Raw genomic sequence first — 19,230 nt, forward strand, 5'->3', positions numbered from 1 at the left:
ATTGATCACTGAATCAGAGAAACCTCTCTGACTTAGAACTAAGCGTTCAATTTCCATACCTTCAAATTTAATGATTTGAGAACCTGATGGAAAAACGGACCTTGAGATAGTAGGTCCGGACGTAACTGAAGTGGCCAAGGCGGGCAACTGGACAACCGAACCAGATCCGCATACCAAAACCTGTGTGGCCATGCTGGAGCCACCAGCAACACAAAAGACTGTTCCATGATGATTATGGAAATCACTCTTGGAAGGAGAACTAGAGGCGGGAAGATGTAAGCAGGTTGATAACACTAAGGAAGTGTCAGCGCATCCACTGCTTCCGCCTGAACATCCCTGGACCTGGACAGTTATCTGGGAAGTTTCTTGTTTAGATGAGAAAACACATCTGGATGGAGGGACCACTCCCCTGGATGAAAACTCTGGCGGCTGAGATAATCCGCCTCCCAATTGTCTACACCTGGGATATGTACCGCAGAGATTAGACAGGAGCTTGATTCCGCCCAAGCAAGTATCCAAGATACTTCTTTCATAGCTTAGGGACTGTGAGTCCCACCCTGATGATTGACATAAGCCACAGTTGTGATATTGTCTGTCTGAAAACAAATGAACGGTTCTCTTAGTAGAGGCCAAAACTGAAGAGTTCTAATATATTTATTGGTAATCTCGCCTCTTGAGATTTCCAAAACCCCTTGTGCTGTCAGAGACCCCCAAACAGCTCCCCAACCTGAAAGACTCGTATCTGTTGTGATCACAGTCCAGGTTGGGCGAACAAAAGAAGCCCCTTGAACCAAACGATGGTGATCTATCCACCATGTCAGAGTGTCGTAATTGATTCAGCATACAAGGCTGAAGAGGTCTCATGTGAAAACGAGCAAAGGGGATTGCGTCCGATGCTGCAGTCATGAGACCTAAAACTTCCATGCATATAGCCACTGAAGGGAATAACAGACTGAAGGAGCCGACATGCCGCGACCAATCTTAAACGTCTCTTGTCTATTAGAGACAGAGTCATGGACACTGAATCTATCTGGAAGCCTAAAAAGGTGACCCTTGTCTGAGGAATCAAGAAAATTTTGGTAAATTGATCCTCCAACCATGTTTCCGAAGAAACAACACTAGTTGATTTGTGTGAGATTCTGCCGTACGCAAAAGACTGAGCTAGTACCAAGATAACGTCCAAATAAGGAAACACCGCAATACCCTGTTCTCTGAATACAGAGAGTAGGACACCCAGAACCTTTGAAAAGATTCTTGAAGCGGTTGCTAGGCCAAATGGAAGAGCAACAAATTGGTAATGCTTGTCTAGAAAAGAGAATCTCAGAAAATGATAATGTTCTGGATGAATCGGAATATGAAGGTATGCATCCTGCAAGTCTATTGTGGACATACAATGTCCTTGCTGAACAAAAGGCAGAATTAGTCCTTATAGTCACCATCTTGAAAGTTGGTACTCTTACATAACGATTCAAAATTTTCAGATCCAAAACTGGACTGAATAAATTTTCCTTCTTTAGGACAATGAATAGATTTGAATAAAACCCCAAACCTTGTTCCAGAAGAGGAACTGGCATGATTACCCCTGAAGACTCCAGGTCTGAAACATACTTCAGGAAAGCCTGAGCTTTCACTGGCTTTACTGGGATAAGTGAGAGAAAAAATCTTCTCACAGGAGGTCTTACTCTGAATCCTATTCGATAGCTTAGAGAGACAATGCTCTGAATACATTGATTTAGAACAGAATTTATCCAAATATCTTTGAAAAACCTTAATCTGCCCCCTACCAGCTGAGCTGTAATGAGGACCGCACCCTCATGCGGACTTAGGGGCTGACTTTGGTTTCCTAAAAGGCTTGGATTTATTCCAATTTGAGGAAGGCTTCCAATTGGAAGCAGATTCCTTGGGGGGAGGATTGAGTTTTTGTTCCTTATTCTGATGAAAGCAACGAAAAACGGTTAGAAGCCTTAGATTTACCCTTAGGCAGAAAAAACTCCCTTTCCCCCAATAACAGTTGAAATAATAGAATCCAACTGAGAACCAAATAAATTATTACCTTGGAAAGAAAGATAGTAATCTAGATTTAGATGTCATATCAGCATTCCAAGATTTAAGCCACAAAGCTCTTCTAGCTAATATAGCTAAAGACATGGATCTAACATCACAAATAAAATGAATAGCATGTTGCAGTAAGCGAATAATGCTAGATATGTCAGAATCCAATTCATGTTGCGCTAAATTCTCCAACCAGAAAGTTGATGCCACCGCAACATCAGCCAAAGAAATTGTAGGTCTGAGAAGATGACCTGAATATAAAAAGGCCTTCCTTAGATAAGATTCAAGCTTCTTATCTAAAGGATCCTCAAAGGAAGTACTATCTTCCATAGGAATAGTGGTACGTTTAGCAAGAGTAGAAATAGCCCCATCAACTCTGGGGATCTTTTCCCAAAACTCTATAGATTTTGCTGGTAAAGGATACAATTTTTAAACCTTGAAGAAGGAATAAAAAGAAGTACCTGTCTTATTCCATTCCTTAGAAATCATATCAGAAATAGCCACAGGAATAGGAAAAAAACCCTGGAGGAACCACAGGAGGTTTAAAAACAGCATAAAAACATCAAGAGGACTGGTTACCTCAATATCCAAAGTAATTAACACTTCATTTAATAAAGAACACATGTACTCAATTTAAAATAAATAAGTAGATTTGTCAGTGTCAATGTCTGAGGAGGATCTACTGAATAAGATAGATCCTTATCAGAAGAGGATAAATTATCATATTGTTGGTCATTTGAAATTTCATCAACTAAATGAGAAGTTTTAAAAAACATAATTTATGCTTACCTGATAAATTCCTTTCTTCTGTTGTGTGATCAGTCCACGGGTCATCATTACTTCTGGGATATAACTCCTCCCCAACAGGAAATGCAAGAGGATTCACCCAGCAGAGCTGCATATAGCTCCTCCCCTCTACGTCAGTCCCAGTCATTCGACCAAGAAACAACGAGAAAGGAGTAACCAAGGGTGAAGTGGTGACTGGAGTATAATTTAAAAGATATTTACCTGCCTTAAAACAGGGCGGGCCGTGGACTGATCACACAACAGAAGAAAGGAATTTATCAGGTAAGCATAAATTATGTTTTCTTCTGTTATGTGTGATCAGTCACGGGTCATCATTACTTCTGGGATACCAATACCAAAGCAAAAGTACACGGATGACGGGAGGGATAGGCAGGCTCATTATACAGAAGGAACCACTGCCTGAAGAACCTTTCTCCCAAAAATAGTCTCCGAAGAAGCAAAAGTGTCAAATTTGTAAAATTTGGAAAAAGTATGAAGCGAAGACCAAGTTGCAGCCTTGCAAATCTGTTCAACAGAGGCCTCATTCTTAAAGGCCCAAGTGGAAGCCACAGCTCTAGTGGAGTGAGCTGTAATTCTTTCAGGAGGCTGCTGTCCAGCAGTCTCATAGGCTAAACGTATTATGCTACGAAGCCAAAAAGAGAGAGAGGTAGCAGAAGCTTTTTGACCTCTCCTCTGTCCAGAGTAAACGACAAACAAGGAAGAAGTTTGGCGAAAATCTTTAGTTGCCTGCAAGTAGAACTTGAGGGCACGAACTACATCCAGATTGTGTAAAAAGACGTTCCTTCTTTGAAGAAGGATTTGGACACAAGGATGGGACAACAATCTCTTGATTGATGTTCCTGTTAGTGACTACCTTAGGTAAGAACCCAGGTTTAGTACGCAGAACTACCTTGTCTGAGTGAAAAATCAGATAAGGGGAATCACAATGTAAGGCTGATAACTCAGAGACTCTTCGAGCCGAGGAAATAGCCATTAAAAACAGAACTTTCCAAGATAACATTTTTATATCAATGGAATGAAGGGGTTCAAACGGAACACCCTGTAAAACGTTAAGAACTAAGTTTAAACTCCATGGTGGAGCAACAGCTTTAAACACAGGCTTGATCCTAGCTAAAGCCTGACAAAAGGACTGGACGTCTGGATTTTCTGACAGACGTCTGTGTAACAAGATGGACAGAGCTGAAATCTGTCCCTTTAATGAACTAGCTGATAAACCCTTTTCTAAACCTTCTTGTAGAAAAGACAATATCCTAGCGATCCTAACCTTACTCCAGGAGTAACCTTTGGATTCGCACCAGTATAGGTATTTCCGCCATATTTTATGGTAAATCCTTCTGGTAACAGGCTTCCTAGCCTGAATCAGGGTATCAATAACCGACTCAGAAAAAACCACGTTTTGATAAAATCAAGCGTTCAATTTCCAAGCAGTCAGCTTCAGAGAAGTTAGATTTTGATGTTTGAATGGACCCTGTATCAGAAGGTCCTGTCTCAGAGGTAGAGACCAAGGCGGACAGGATGACATGTCCACTAGATCTGCATACCAAGTCCTGCGTGGCCAAGCAGGTGCTATTAGAATTACTGATGCTCTCTCCTGTTTGATTTTGGCAATCAATCGAGGAAGCAGCGGGAAGGGTGGAAACACATAAGCCATCCTGAAGTTCCAAGGTGCTGTCAAAGCATCTATCAGAACTGCTCCCGGATCCCTGGATCTGGACCCGTAGCGAGGAAGTTTGGCGTTCTGGCGAGACGCCATGAGATCTATCTCTGGTTTGCCCCAACGTCGAAGTATTTGGGCAAAGACCTCCGGATGAAGTTCCCACTCCCCCGGATGAAGAGTCTGGCGACTCAAGAAATCCGCCTCCCAGTTCTCCACTCCCGGGATGTGGATTGCTGACAGGTGGCAAGAGTGAGACTCTGCCCAGCGAATTATCTTTGATACTTCCATCATTGCTAGGGAGCTTCTTGTCCCTCCCTGATGGTTGATGTAAGCTACAGTCGTGATGTTGTCCGACTGAAACCTGATGAACCCCCGAGTTATTAACTGGGGCCAAGCCAGAAGGGCATTGAGAACTGCTCTCAATTCCAGAATGTTTATTGGAAGGAGACTCTCCTCCTGATTCCATAGTCCCTGAGCCTTCAGAGAATTCCAGACAGCGCCCCAACCTAGTAGGCTGGCGTCTGTTGTTACAATTGTCCAGTCTGGCCTGCTGAATGGCATTCCCCTGGACAGGTGTGGCCGATGAAGCCACCATAGAAGAGAATTTCTGGTCTCTTGATTCAGATTCAGAGTAGGGGACAAATCTGAGTAATCCCCATTCCACTGACTTAGCATGCATAGTTGCAGCGGTCTGAGGTGTAGGCGTGCAAAAGGTACTATGTCCATTGCCGCTACCATTAAGCCGATCACCTCCATGCATTGAGCTACTGACGGGTGTTGAATGGAATGAAGGACGCGGCATGCATTTTGAAGTTTTGTTAACCTGTCTTCTGTCAGGTAAATCTTCATTTCTACAGAATCTATAAGAGTCCCCAAGAATGGAACTCTTGTGAGAGGAAAGAGAGAACTCTTCTTTTCGTTCACTTTCCATCCATGCGACCTTAGAAATGCCAGAACTAACTCTGTATGAGACTTGGCAGTTTGAAAGCTTGAAGCTTGTATTAGAATGTCGTCTAGGTACGGAGCTACCGAAATCCCTCGCGGTCTTAGTACCGCTAGAAGGGCACCCAGAACCTTTGTGAAGATTCTTGGAGCCGTAGCCAATCCGAATGGAAGAGCTACAAACTGGTAGTGCCTGTCTAAGAAGGCAAACCTTAGATACCGGTGATGATCTTTGTGGATCGGTATGTGAAGGTAAGCATCCTTTAAATCCACTGTGGTCATGTACTGACCCTCTTGGATCATGGGTAAAATAGTCCGAATAGTTTCCATTTTGAACGATGGAACTCTTAGTAATTTGTTTAGAGTCTTTAAATCTAAGATTGGCCTGAAAGTTCCCTCTTTTTTGGGAACCACAAACAGGTTTGAGTAGAACCCTTGTCCTTGTTCCGACCACGGAACCGGATGGATCACTCCCATTGTTAACAGATCTTGTACGCAGCGTAGAAACGCTTCTTTCTTTATCTGGTTTGTTGACAACCTTGACAGATGAAATCTCCCTCTTGGGGGAGATAATTTGAAGTCTAGAAGGTATCCCTGAGATATGATCTCTAGTGCCCAGGGATCCTGAACATCTCTTGCCCAGGCCTGGGCGAAGAGAGAGAGTCTGCCCCCTACTAGATCCGGTCCCGGATCGGGGGCTCTCGGTTCATGCTGTCTTTGGGGCAGCAGCAGGTTTCCTGGCCTGCTTGCTTTTGTTCCAGGACTGGTTAGGCTTCCAGCCTTGCCTGTAACGAGCAACAGCTCCTTCCTGTTTTGGTGCAGTGGAGGTTGATGCTGCTCCTGTTTTGAAATTCCGAAAGGGACGAAAATTAGACTGTCTAGCCTTAGCTTTGGCCTTGTCTTGAGGTAGGGCGTGGCCCTTACCTCCCGTAATGTCAGCGATAATTTCTTTCAAACCGGGCCCGAATAAGGACTGCCCCTTGAAAGGTATATTAAGTAATTTGGACTTAGAAGTAACATCAGCTGACCAGGATTTTAGCCACAGTGCCCTGCGTGCCTGTATGGCGAATCCTGAGTTCTTAGCCGTAAGTTTGGTTAAATGTACTACGGCCTCCGAAATGAAAGAATTAGCTAGTTTAAGGACTCTAAGCCTGTCCGTAATGTCGTCTAGCGTAGAGGAACTAAGGTTCTCTTCAAGCGACTCAATCCAAAATGCTGCCGCAGCCGTAATCGGCGCGATACATGCAAGGGGTTGTAATATAAAACCTTGTTGAACAAACATTTTCTTAAGGTAACCCTCTAATTTTTTATCCATTGGATCTGAGAAAGCACAGCTATCCTCCACCGGGATAGTGGTACGCTTAGCTAAAGTAGAAACTGCTCCCTCCACCTTGGGGACCGTTTGCCATAAGTCCCGAGTGGTGGCGTCTATTGGAAACATCTTTCTAAATATTGGAGGGGGTGAGAACGGCACACCGGGTCTATCCCACTCCTTAGTAACAATTTCAGTTAGTCTCTTAGGTATAGGAAAAACGTCAGTACTCGCCGGTACCGCAAAGTATTTATCCAACCTACACAGTTTCTCTGGTATTGCAACAGTGTTACAATCGTTGAGAGCTGCTAAGACCTCCCCTAGTAGTACACGGAGGTTCTCCAATTTAAATTTAAAATTTGAAATATCTGAGTCCAATCTGTTTGGATCAGAACCGTCACCCACAGAATGAAGCTCTCCGTCCTCATGCTCTGCGAGCTGTGACGCAGTATCAGACATGGCCCTAGCATTGTCAGCGCACTCTGTTCTCACCCCAGAGTGATCACGCTTGCCTCTTAGTTCAGGTAATTTAGACAAAACTTCAGTCATAACAGTAGCCATATCTTGTAATGTTATCTGTAATGGCCGCCCAGATGTACTAGGCGCCAAAATATCACGCACCTCCCGGGCGGGAGATGCAGGTACTGTCGCGTGAGGCGAGTTAGTCGGCATAACTCTCCCCTCGCTGTTTGGTGAAATTTGTTCACATTGTACAGATTGACTTTTATTTAAAGTAGCATCAATACAGTTAGTACATAAATTTCTATTGGGCTCCACCTTGGCATTGGAACAAATGACACAGATATCTTCCTCTGAGTCAGACATGTTTAACACACTAGCAAAAAACTTACAACTTGGTTATAATCTTTTTTAGCAAAAAACGTACTGTGCCTCAAAGAGGTACTAACGATTAAATGACAGTTGAAATAATGAACTGAAAAACAGTTATTGCATCAAATTTTAAAACAACACAACTTTTAGCAAAGGTTTGTTCCCATTAGTAAAAAACAACACTAATTAAATTTGTACATAAGAAAACAAAACAACGTTTTTTTTTTTTTTTATACACAGTCACTATAAGAATTCTCACAGCTCTGCTGAGAGAATTTACCTCCCTTCAAAGAAGTTTGAAGGACCCCTGAGATCTGTCAGAAATGAACCGGATCATGCAGGACATATAAAAGTAGCTGACTGGAATTTTTTGATGCGTAGCAAAGAGCGCCAAAAACGGCCCCTCCCTCTCCCACACAGCAGTGAAGAGAAACGAAACTGTCACAATTAAAGCAAAAAACTGCCAAGTGGAAAATAATGCCCAAACATTTATTCACACAGTACCTCAGCAATGTAAACGATTCTACATTCCAGCAAAAACGTTTAACATGAGAATAGTTATTAAAAGGATTAGTGACCTTAACACAGTAGTTCCGGTGAAATACCATCCCCAGAATACTGAAGTGTATACATACATGTCATTTTAACGGTATGGCAGGCTTTTCTCATCAATTCCATTCAGAAAATAAAAACTGCCACATACCTCAATGCAGATTCATCTGCCCGCTGTCCCCTGATCTGAAGCCTTTACCTCCCTCAGATGGTCGAGAACAGCAATATGATCTTAACGACTCCGGTTAAAATCATAGTAAAAAATCTCTGTCAGATTCTTCCTCAAACTCTGCCAGAGAAGTAATAACACGCTCCGGTGCTATTTTAAAATAACAAACTTTTGATTGAAGTCATAAAAACTAAGTATAATCACCATAGTCCTCTCACACATCCTATCTAGTCGTTGGGTGCAAGAGAATGACTGGGACTGACGTAGAGGGGAGGAGCTATATGCAGCTCTGCTGGGTGAATCCTCTTGCATTTCCTGTTGGGGAGGAGTTATATCCCAGAAGTAATGATGACCCGTGGACTGATCACACATAACAGAAGAAAGACCTATTACATATATTTGAAGGTGAAAATGCAGACAAAAGCCTTCAGAATAGAATCAGAAATAAATTCTTTAAAATTTACAGGTATATTATGCACATTAGAAGTTGAAGGAACTGCAACTGGCAATGTACTATTACTGATGGACACATTATCTGCATGTAAAAGTTTATCAAAATAACTATTACAAATGACATTCAGCGATATAATTTCTACAATTTTATAACTAATGACTTAGCTTTGGTAGAACCGATGTCAGGCAGTAATGTTCCAGCAGAAGCTTCTGAGGCAGGATCAAAGTAAGACATCTTGCAAAATGTAAGAGAAAAAACAACATTAGCTATTTCCTTATATGACAGTTTCAGGAATGGGAAAAAATGCAAATAGCAAAGCCCTCTGATATTGAAAAAAATCAAGAGGCAAACATCAATGGGGTATTGAAATAATGAAAAAGTTTGGCGCACAACGTAACTAAAACTTTTTTGGCGCCAAAAAATAACCGGAAAGGACACACTCGCGTCACTAATGACGCAACCGTGTGAAAGGTCTCGGCGTCAAGTATGACGCCGGAAATGACGAACTTGCGTCAGACGTACTCTTTCACTCCAAAAAAATCTTCGCGCAACAAAATGACGCAATCAAGTTTAGCATTTGTCACACCCGCGGGCCTAATACCGCCCGCAATTTGTAAGAAATGGTCAACTGAAAAAAAAAAGACTAAACCCCAGGTAAGAAATAAATTTCATTAAAAACATAATTTATGCTTACCTGATAAATTTATTTCTCTTGTAGTGTAGTCAGTCCATGGGTCATCCATTACTTATGGGATATATTCCCTTCCCAACAGGAAGTTGCAAGAGGATCACCCAAGCAGAGCTGCTATATAGCTCCTCCCCTCACATGTCATATCCAGTCATTCGACCGAAACAAGACAAGAAAGGAGAAACCATAGGGTGCAGTGGTGACTGGAGTTTAATTAAAATTTAGATATGCCATAAAAGACAGTCCGGGACGTGGACTGACTACACTACAAGAGAAATAAATTTATCAGGTAAGCATAAATTATGTTTTCTCTTGTTAAGTGTAGTCAGTCCACGGGTCATCCATTACTTATGGGATACTAATACCAAAGCTAAAGTACACGGATGAAGGGAGGGACAAGGCAGGAACTTTAAACGGAGGGAACTGCCTGAAGTACCTTTCTCCCAAAAATAGCCTCCGAAGAAGCAAAAGTGTCAAATTTGTAAAATTTTGAAAAAAAGTGTGAAGTGAAGACCAAGTCGCAGCCTTGCAAATCTGTTCAACAGAAGCCTCATTTTTAAAGGCCCAGGTGGAAGCCACAGCTCTAGTAGAATGAGCTGTAATTCTTTCAGGAGGCTGCTGTCCAGCAGTCTCATAGGCTAAACGTATTATGCTACGAAGCCAAAAAGAGAGAGGTGTAGCCGAAGCCTTTTGACCTCTCCTCTGTCCAGAGTAAACAACAGGGAAGAAGTTTGACGAAAATCTTTAGTTGCCTGCAAATAGAACTTCAGGGCACGGACTACGTCCAGATTATGCAAAAGTCGTTCCTTCTTTGAAGAAGGGTTAGGACACAATGATGGAATAACAATCTCTTGATTGATATTCCTGTTAGAAACTACCTTAGGTAAGAACCCAGGTTTAGTACGCAGAACAACCTTGTCTGAATGAAAAATCAGATAAGGAGAATCACAATGTAAGGCAGATAACTCAGAGACTCTTCGAGCCGAGGAAATAGCCATCAAAAACAGAACTTTCCAAGATAACAGCTTGATATCAATGGAATGAAGGGGTTCAAATGGAACGCCTTGCAGAACGTTAAGAACTAAGTTTAAGCTCCACGGCGGAGCAACAGTCTTAAACACAGGCTTAATCCTAGCCAAAGCCTGAACGTCTGGAATTTCTGCCAGACGCTTGTGTAGAAGGACAGAGCAGAAATCTGTCCTTTTAACGAACTAGCGGATAAGCCCTTTTCTAAACCCTCTTGTAGAAAAGACAATATCCTAGGAATCCTATCCTTACTCCATGAGTAACTCTTGGATTCGCACCAAAACAAATATTTACGCCATATCTTATGGTAAATTCTTCTGGTAACAGGTTTCCTAGCCTGTATTAAAAGGTATCAATAACCGACTCCGAGAAGCCACGCTTTGATAGAATCAAGCGTTCAATCTCCATGCAGTCAGCCTCAGAGAAATTAGATTTGGATGGTTGAAAGGACCCTGAATTAGAAGGTCCTGCCTCAGAGGCAGAGACCATGGTGGACAGGACGACATGTCCACTAGGTCTGCATACCAGGTCCTGCGTGGCTACGCAGGCGCTATCAGAATCACCGATGCTCTCTCCTGTTTGATCTTGGCAATCAGTCGAGGAAGCATCGGAAATGGTGGAAACACATAAGCCATGTTGAAAACCCAAGGGGCTGTCAGAGCATCTATCAGCACCGCTCCCGGGTCCCTGGACCTGGATCCGTAGCAAGGAAGCTTGGCGTTCTGGCGAGACGCCATGAGATCCAGATCTGGTTTGCCCCAAGGATGAATCAGTTGAGCGAAGACATCCGGATGAAGTTCCCACTCCCCCGGATGAAAAGTCTGGCGACTTAGAAAATCTGCCTCCCAGTTCTCCACGCCTGGGATGTAGACTGCTGACAGGTGGCAAGAGTGAGACTCTGCCCAGCGAATTATCTTTGAGACTTCCAACATCGCTAGGGAACTCCTGGTTCCCCCTTGATGATTGATGTAAGCCACAGTCGTGATGTTGTCCGACTGAAATCTGATGAACCTCAGAGTTGCTAACTGAGGCCAAGCTAGAAGAGCATTGAATATTGCTCTTAACTCCAGAATATTTATTGGGAGGAGTTTCTCCTCCTGAGTCCATGATCCCTGAGCCTTCAGGGAATTCCAAGAAAAAAACTAATATATAAAAATCAGTGAGCCAAAAACCTATATACAAAATATATAAACAAAAATAACATGTATGAAATAATGACAAGTTTAGTCATAAACCCAATGAAACCAGACCACTGTTGTAAGTGATAGGAATAATAAAATGGACAGTTCAACTAGTCCAAAATCCAAATCCTGAATCTGGAACGGAATCAGGGAATTCCAGACTGCGCCCCAACCTAGAAGGCTGGCGTCTGTTACAATCGTCCAATCTGGCCTGCGAAAGGTCATCCCCTTGGACAGGTGGGGCCGAGAAAGCCACCATAGAAGAGAATCTCTGGTCTCTTGATCCAGATTTAGTAGAGGGGACAAATCTGAGTAATCCCCATTCCACTGACTTAGCATGCACAATTGCAGCGGTCTGAGATGCAGTCGCGCAAATGGTACTACGTCCATTGCCGCTACCATTAAGCCGATTACTTCCATGCACTGAGCTACTGACGGGTGTGGAATGGAATGAAGGGCACGGCAAGCATTTAGAAGTTTTGATAACCTGGCCTCCGTCAGGTAAATATTCATCTCTACAGAATCTATAAGAGTCCCTAGGAAGGGAACCCTTGTGAGTGGTAATAGAGAACTCTTTTCCACGTTCACCTTCCACCCATGCGACCTCAAAAATGCCAGAATTATCTCTGTATGAGACTTGGCAATTTGAAAACTTGACGCTTGTATCAGAATGTCGTCTAGGTACGGAGCCACCGCTATGCCTCGCGGTCTTAGTACCGCCAGAAGTGAGCCCAGAACCTTTGTAAAGATTCTTGGAGCCGTAGCTAACTCGAAGGGAAGAGCTACAAACTGGTAATGCCTGTCTAGGAAGGCAAATCTTAGGTACCGATAATGATCCTTGTGAATCGGTATGTGAAGGTAGGCATCCTTTAAGTCCACAGTGGTCATGTACTGACCCTCTTGGATCATGGGTAGGATGGTTCGAATAGTTTCCATTTTGAATGATGGAACTCTTAGGAATTTGTTTAGGATTTTTAAGTCCAAGATTGGTCTGAAGGTTCCCTCTTTCTTGGGAACCACAAACAGATTTGAATAGAATCCCTGCCCGTGTTCAGTCCGCGGAACTGGGTGGATCACCCCCATTAGTAAGAGGTCTTGTACACAGCGTAGAAACGCCTCTTTCTTTATTTGGTTTGCTGATAACCTTGAAAGATGAAATCTCCCTTGTGGAGGAGAAGCTTTGAAGTCCAGAAAATATCCCTGAGATATGATATCCAACGCCCAGGGATCCTGGACATCTCTTGCCCAAGCCTGGGCGAAGAGAGAAAGTCTGCCCCCCACTAGATCCGTTTCCGGATAGGGGGCCCTCTCTTCATGCTGTCTTAGGGGCAGCAGCAGGTTTTCTGGCCTGCTTGCCCTTGTTCCAGGACTGGTTAGTTTTCCAGCCCTGTCTGTAACGGGCAACAGCTCCTTCCTGTTTTGGAGCGGAGGAAGTTGATGCTGCTCCTGCCTTGAGGTTACGAAAGGCACGAAAATTAGACTGTTTGGCCTTTGATTTGGCCCTGTCCTGAGGCAGAGCATGGCCCTTACCTCCCGTAATGTCAGCGATAATTTCTTTCACGCCGGGCCCGAATAAGGTCTGCCCTTTGAAAGGAATATTAAGCAATTTAGATTTAGAAGTCACGTCAGCTGACCAGGATTTAAGCCATAGCGCTCTGCGCGCTTGGATGGCGAATCCGGAGTTCTTAGCCGTAAGTTTGGTTAAATGTACGACGGCATCAGAAACAAATGCGTTAGCTAGCTTAAGTGCTTTAAGCTTGTTCATAATTTCATCCAATGGAGCTGTGCGAATGGCCTCTTCCAGAGACTCAAACCAGAATTCCGCCGCAGCAGTGACAGGCGCAATGCATGCAAGGGGCTGTAAGATAAAACCTTGTTGAACAAACATTTTCTTAAGGTAACCTAATTTTTTATCCATTGGATCTGAAAAGGCACAACTATCCTCCACCGGGATAGTGGTACGCTTAGCTAAAGTAGAACCGCTCCCTCCACCTTAGGGACCGTCTGCCATAATTCTCGTGTGGTGGCGTCTATAGGAAACATTTTCCTAAATATTGGAGGAGTGAAAAAAGGCACACCGGGTCTATCCCACTCCTTGCTAATAATCTCTGTAAGCCTTTTAGGTATAGGAAACACGTCAGTACACACCGGTACCGCATAGTATCTATCCAACCTACATAATTTTTCTGGAATTGCAACCGTGTTACAATCATTCAGAGCCGCTAATACCTCCCCTAGCAATATGCGGAGGTTCTCAAGCTTAAATTTAAAATTAGAAATCTCTGAATCCAGTCTCCCTGGATCAGATCCGTCACCCACAGAATGAAGCTCTCCGTCTTCATGTTCTGCAAATTGTGACGCAGTATCGGACATGGCTCTCACATCATCAGCGAGCTCTGTCCTTAACCCAGAGCTATCACGCTTGCCTCTTAATTCTGGCAATTTAGATAATACTCCTGTCATAACAGTAGCCATGTCTTGCAAAGTGATTTGTAAGGGCCTCCCTGATGTACTTGGCGCCACAAAATCACGCACCTCCTGAGCGGGAGGCGAAGGTACTGACACGTGAGGAGAGTTAGTCGGCATAACTTCCCCCTCGTTGTCTGGTGATAATTTCTTTGCATGTAAAGACTGACTTTCATTTAAAGTTACATCAACGCATTTAGTACACAACTTTCTATGGGGCTCCACATTGGCCTTCATACATAGTGAACAAACAGATTCATCTGTGTCAGACATGTTTAAACAGACTAGCAATGAGACTAGCAAGCTTGGAAAATACTTTTCAAATAAATTTACAAGCAATATAAAAAACGCTGCTGTGCCTTTAAGAAGCACAAAAAGCTGTCACAGTTGAAATAATGAACCAAATCAGTTATAGCAACCAAATTTTCACAGTAAATGTATTAAGTTAGCAAAGGATTGCACCCACCAGCAAATGGATGATTAACCCCTTAATACCCAAAAACGGATAACAATTTAATAATTAACGTTTTTATCACAGTCAAACACACTGTCACAGGTCTGCTGTGACTGATTACCTCCCTCAAAATGAATTTTGAAGACCCCTGAGCTCTCTAGAGACGTCCTGGATCAAGGAGGATGAAGTAGGAAGATTGTGACTGAATTTTTACTGCGCAAAAAAGCGCTAAAATAGGCCCCTCCCACTCATATTACAACAGTGGGGAAGCTCAGTTAACTGTTTCTATGCAGAAACAAAAGTTAGCCATGTGGTAAAAATTATGCCCCAATAAGTTTTATCACCAAGTACCTCACAAAAAACGATTAACATGCCAGTAAACGTTTTGAACATACATTTTAAAAGTTATGAAGTGTTATTAATAAGCCTGCTACCAGTCGCTTTTACTGCAGTTAAGGCTCACACATTACTTCAGTATTAACAGTATTTTCTGAGTCAAATTCCATTCCCTAGAAAAATACTTCAGTGTACACACACTCCTCAGCCTAATACCAGTCGCTACCACTGCATTTAAGGCTGAACTTACATTACATTGGTATCAGCAGTAATTTCTCAGTCAATTCCATTGCTTAGAAAAATAATTTACTGCACATACCTCGTTTGCAGGGGGGCCCTGCATGCTATTCCCCTTTTCTGAAGTTACCTCACTCCTCAGAATGTGCGAGAACAGCCAGTGGATCTTAGTTACGTCTGCTAAGATCATAGAAAACGCAGGCAGATTCTTCTTCTAATGCTGCCAGAGAAACAAACAGCACACTCCGGTGCCATTTAAAATAAACTTTTGATTGAAGAAATAAACTAAGTTTAAAAACACCACAGACCTCTCACAACGACCTATCTTTAGTTAGGTTGCAAGAGAATGACTGGATATGACATGTGAGGGGAGGAGCTATATAGCAGCTCTGCTTGGGTAATCCTCTTGCAACTTCCTGTTGGGGAAGAGATATAATCCCATAAGTAATGGATGACCCGTGGACTGACTACACTTAACAAGAGAAAAGATGTTTATATTCCCCAAATATGAAACTGACAGTCTGCAGAAGGAAATACATGAACCTGACTCATGGCAAATATAAGTACAATACATATATTTATAACTTTATATAAATTGCATAAAGTGCCAAACCATAGCTGAGAGTGTCTTAAGTAATAAAAACATACTTACCAAAAGACACCCATCCACAAATAGCAGATAGCCAAACCAGTACTAAAACAGTTCTTTAGTAGAGGTAATGGTAAATTTGAGAGTATATCGTCGATCTGAAAAGGGAGGTAGGAGATGAATCTCTACGACCGATAACAGAGAACCCATCAAAAAGACCCCCGTTAGGGAAATCATCGTATTCAATAGGTGATACTCCCTTCACGTCCCTCTGACATTCGCTGTACTCTGAGAGGAATCGGGCTTCAACAATGCTGAGAAGCGCATAACGTAGAAATCTTAGCACAAACTTAATTCACCACCTCCATAGGAGGCAAAGTTTGTAAAACTGAATTGTGGGTGTGGTGAGGGGTGTATTTATAGGCATTTTGAGGTTTGGGAAACTTTGCCCCTCCTGGTAGGATTGTATATCCCATATGTCACTAGCTCATGGACTCTTGCCAATTACATGAAAGAAATGATAATACTTTATCTGCACTATGAATCTATACACGTCATACACACTAGCTAGAGAGCAAGGGTTTTTCCCTTCACTCCCTAACTAGTGTGCTTACAGCCAGCGACCATGCTAGAGCTGTCTAATGTGGAAACAATAGAAAAGCTGCAGATATAAACTAACAGCGCTCAACTGTTTCTCCCTTTCTGTACCACTGTGCAAGGATCTCACGCCCCCTCTCTCCTCGCGGTTGACGGCTTTCTGCAAACACTTAGCTGAACATTTCACACACAGCTCTGTAAAACTCTCAGGATCATACTTCAGAGTTGTGTGTGAAATGATCAGCTTACTTAGGTTAACTCTAATGCATCTTAACTGGGAGCAATTTCTCATATACTGGTTGTCAGTTTTCTGGTCCACTATGATTTAGGCATTACAATCCACTTTGCTGTGGGCAGGATTCACCTATGTGATTGTGAGCTGAACAATTCACACACAACTGAAATATAATAATGAGATCGTTTTACAGAGCTGTGTGTGAAATGTTCAGCTCGGTGTCTGCAGAATGCCGTAGTAACTGTTAGGAGAGAGGGGGAGTGAGATCCTTGCACAGTGGAACAGAGGGGGAGAAATGGCTGAATGCTGTTAGTTTATATAGGCAGCTTTTCTAATGTTTCCACATTAGACAGCTTCAGCATAGGGGCTGGCTGTAAGGACACTAGTTAGGGAGTGAGGGGAAAAAAACAACATAACTAAATATAGATAGATGAGTGTCCATAATAAATAGTGAGTAAAAAGATCAATATATGCAAAAATAGCAAATATATAAATTATTCATCAATTATGTGTGATGAATGATTTGTGACAAACTATGAGTAACTAATAGTGATAAATAAAAAACCTGAAAACAAAATGTGTGTATAAAAAAAAAAAAAAAAAATTATATATATATATATATAATCATAGAATTAGTGAGTCCAACCATAATATGAGCAGTAGATGAAAAAAGGTTCTTGATGGTTCCTCTGGAGTAAAGGAAATTCTTGTTGGAGAGTTTAACAGCAGTGATGTCTTGAAATGTCAATACCAAAAGGCAACTGAGAAGGCAGCTCTTTTTAATAAGGAGTAGATATAGACCAATTCCTGAAAGGAGGAGAGAGAAAGAGGTGCCTGATAGTGTAATAACGTAGGAATAGGCAAGCAAAACGAGCATAAACATGTGCTTGTTTTGCTTGCCTATTCCTACGTTATTACACTATCAGGCGCCTCTTTCTCTCTCCTCCTTTCAGTGAGGGAAAAAGCCTTGCTCTCTAGCAAGTGTGTATGACGTATGTATTCATATGCAGTGAAAGCACTGCAAGCTTTATCATAATTGTTACCTGATTTAGAAGCAAAATAGCTAATGCATGTCAATTACAAATTCTCTTGAAACACTTTATTTAAATAGCCCATATTTTGTGTGTGTATAATGTCCCTTTACTACATTAGGTTTAATTTCAAGAAATCAATACTTCACGTAGCCCAGTGAGGAACACAAACAAGCTCTGTTACAAGACAAAAAGGTGAGATGAATTTCATCAGCAAAACAAGAGAAAGCTTCTTTTCTCTGCGATGGCAAGAAAGATCCCAGTTAAATTTATAAACGTTTAAACAAGAAAAAAAAAATTAATAATTCGATATAATTAGGATATTTCAGCTTTGATGCATGTGTATGAATGTCTCAATAAGTTGACATTAAAATTCATATAGTGCAAGCACAGTGTAACCCAAAGTAACCAATGATTGTTTAGGTTAATGACTGAAAAACACTTACAAGCCTCCTGGCTCTGGTTATTTCCTTTTTAATGTCACTGACAAGAAACCCATAAACGCCTTCATCTTCTTCCCCTCTTTGCCATATACCACTGGACATCAACTACAGTTAAAGAACAGTCATGTTAGAAAAAGAATGTTTTATCATCTGGCAGAAGCAAAGGAGATTGTTAACAAAACACTAACCAAACAATAGTAATGCAATGTTAGATCGTGTTCACTGTAGGTCTTTTTTTCTCCAAATTTCTCGGGGCAATCGTCCTGCCTTCCACAGAGAACACAAGCTGGAAAAAAAAAAATTAAGAAAAATTGGACTTTTATGTAGGGACAAAAGTTGACTTTTTTTTTTTAAGTCTTAATATTGGGGAAAAACCTTAAAAGAAACATTGAATCGTAGACATTTTTAACTTTTACTTCCAACAGAGTGCAGTATAACAGTGGTGCTTCCAACAACATATAACATTGTTATGAACACTGCTGCCAAAGCATGGCCTATCATAAGCCTACATTAAATGCTACTTTACTATCGGCTAGATTTAGAGTTTGGCGGCCAAAGAGGTGCGTTAGCTACGCATGCTTTTTTCCCCCCGCACCTTTTAAATACCGCTGGCTGGGTTTTCAGTGCGTTAGGCTCCAAAAAGGGAGCGTAGAGCATAATTTAACGCCACTGCAACTCTAAATTCCAGCAGTGCTTACGGACGCGGCCAGCTTCAAAAACGTGCTCGTGCACGATTCCCCCATAGAAAACAATGGGGCAGTTTGAGCTGGAAAAAAAACCTAACAACTGCAAAAAAGCAGCGTTCAGCTCCTAACGCAGCTCCATTGTTTTCTATGGGGAAACACTTCCTACGTCTGCACCTAACACCCTAACATGTACCCCGAGTCTAAACACCCCATAACCTTACACTTATTAACCCCTAATCTGCCGCCCCCGCTATCGCTGACACCTGCATATTTTTTTAACCCCTAATCTGCCGCTCCGTAAACCGCCGCTACCTACATTATCCCTGTGTACCCCTAATCTGCTGCCCCTAACACCGCCGACCCCTATATTATATTTATTAACCCCTAATCTGCCCCCCTCAACGTCGCCTCCACCTGCCTACACTTATTAACCCCTAATCTGCCGAGCGGACCGCACCTATAATAAAGTTATTAACCCCTAATCT

General features: G+C 42.3%; 1 protein-coding gene across 2 annotated transcripts in view; it reads right to left on the minus strand.

Annotated features, from left to right (window-relative positions):
- G2E3 (G2/M-phase specific E3 ubiquitin protein ligase) overlaps window positions 1-19,230 on the minus strand; it is a 46,144-nt gene that overhangs the window by 18,965 nt on the left and 7,949 nt on the right. For both annotated transcript variants that reach the window (XM_053697940.1, XM_053697939.1), the window contains 2 exons: window positions 18,248-18,345; window positions 18,063-18,164 (listed from right to left, as the gene is read on the minus strand). In XM_053697940.1, the coding sequence (XP_053553915.1) occupies window positions 18,063-18,164; window positions 18,248-18,345 (200 nt within the window). The remainder of the gene's footprint in view (window positions 1-18,062; window positions 18,165-18,247; window positions 18,346-19,230) is intronic.

Source organism: Bombina bombina, chromosome 1 (genome assembly GCF_027579735.1).
Source record: "Bombina bombina isolate aBomBom1 chromosome 1, aBomBom1.pri, whole genome shotgun sequence".
Taxonomy (NCBI): Eukaryota; Metazoa; Chordata; class Amphibia; order Anura; family Bombinatoridae; genus Bombina; species Bombina bombina.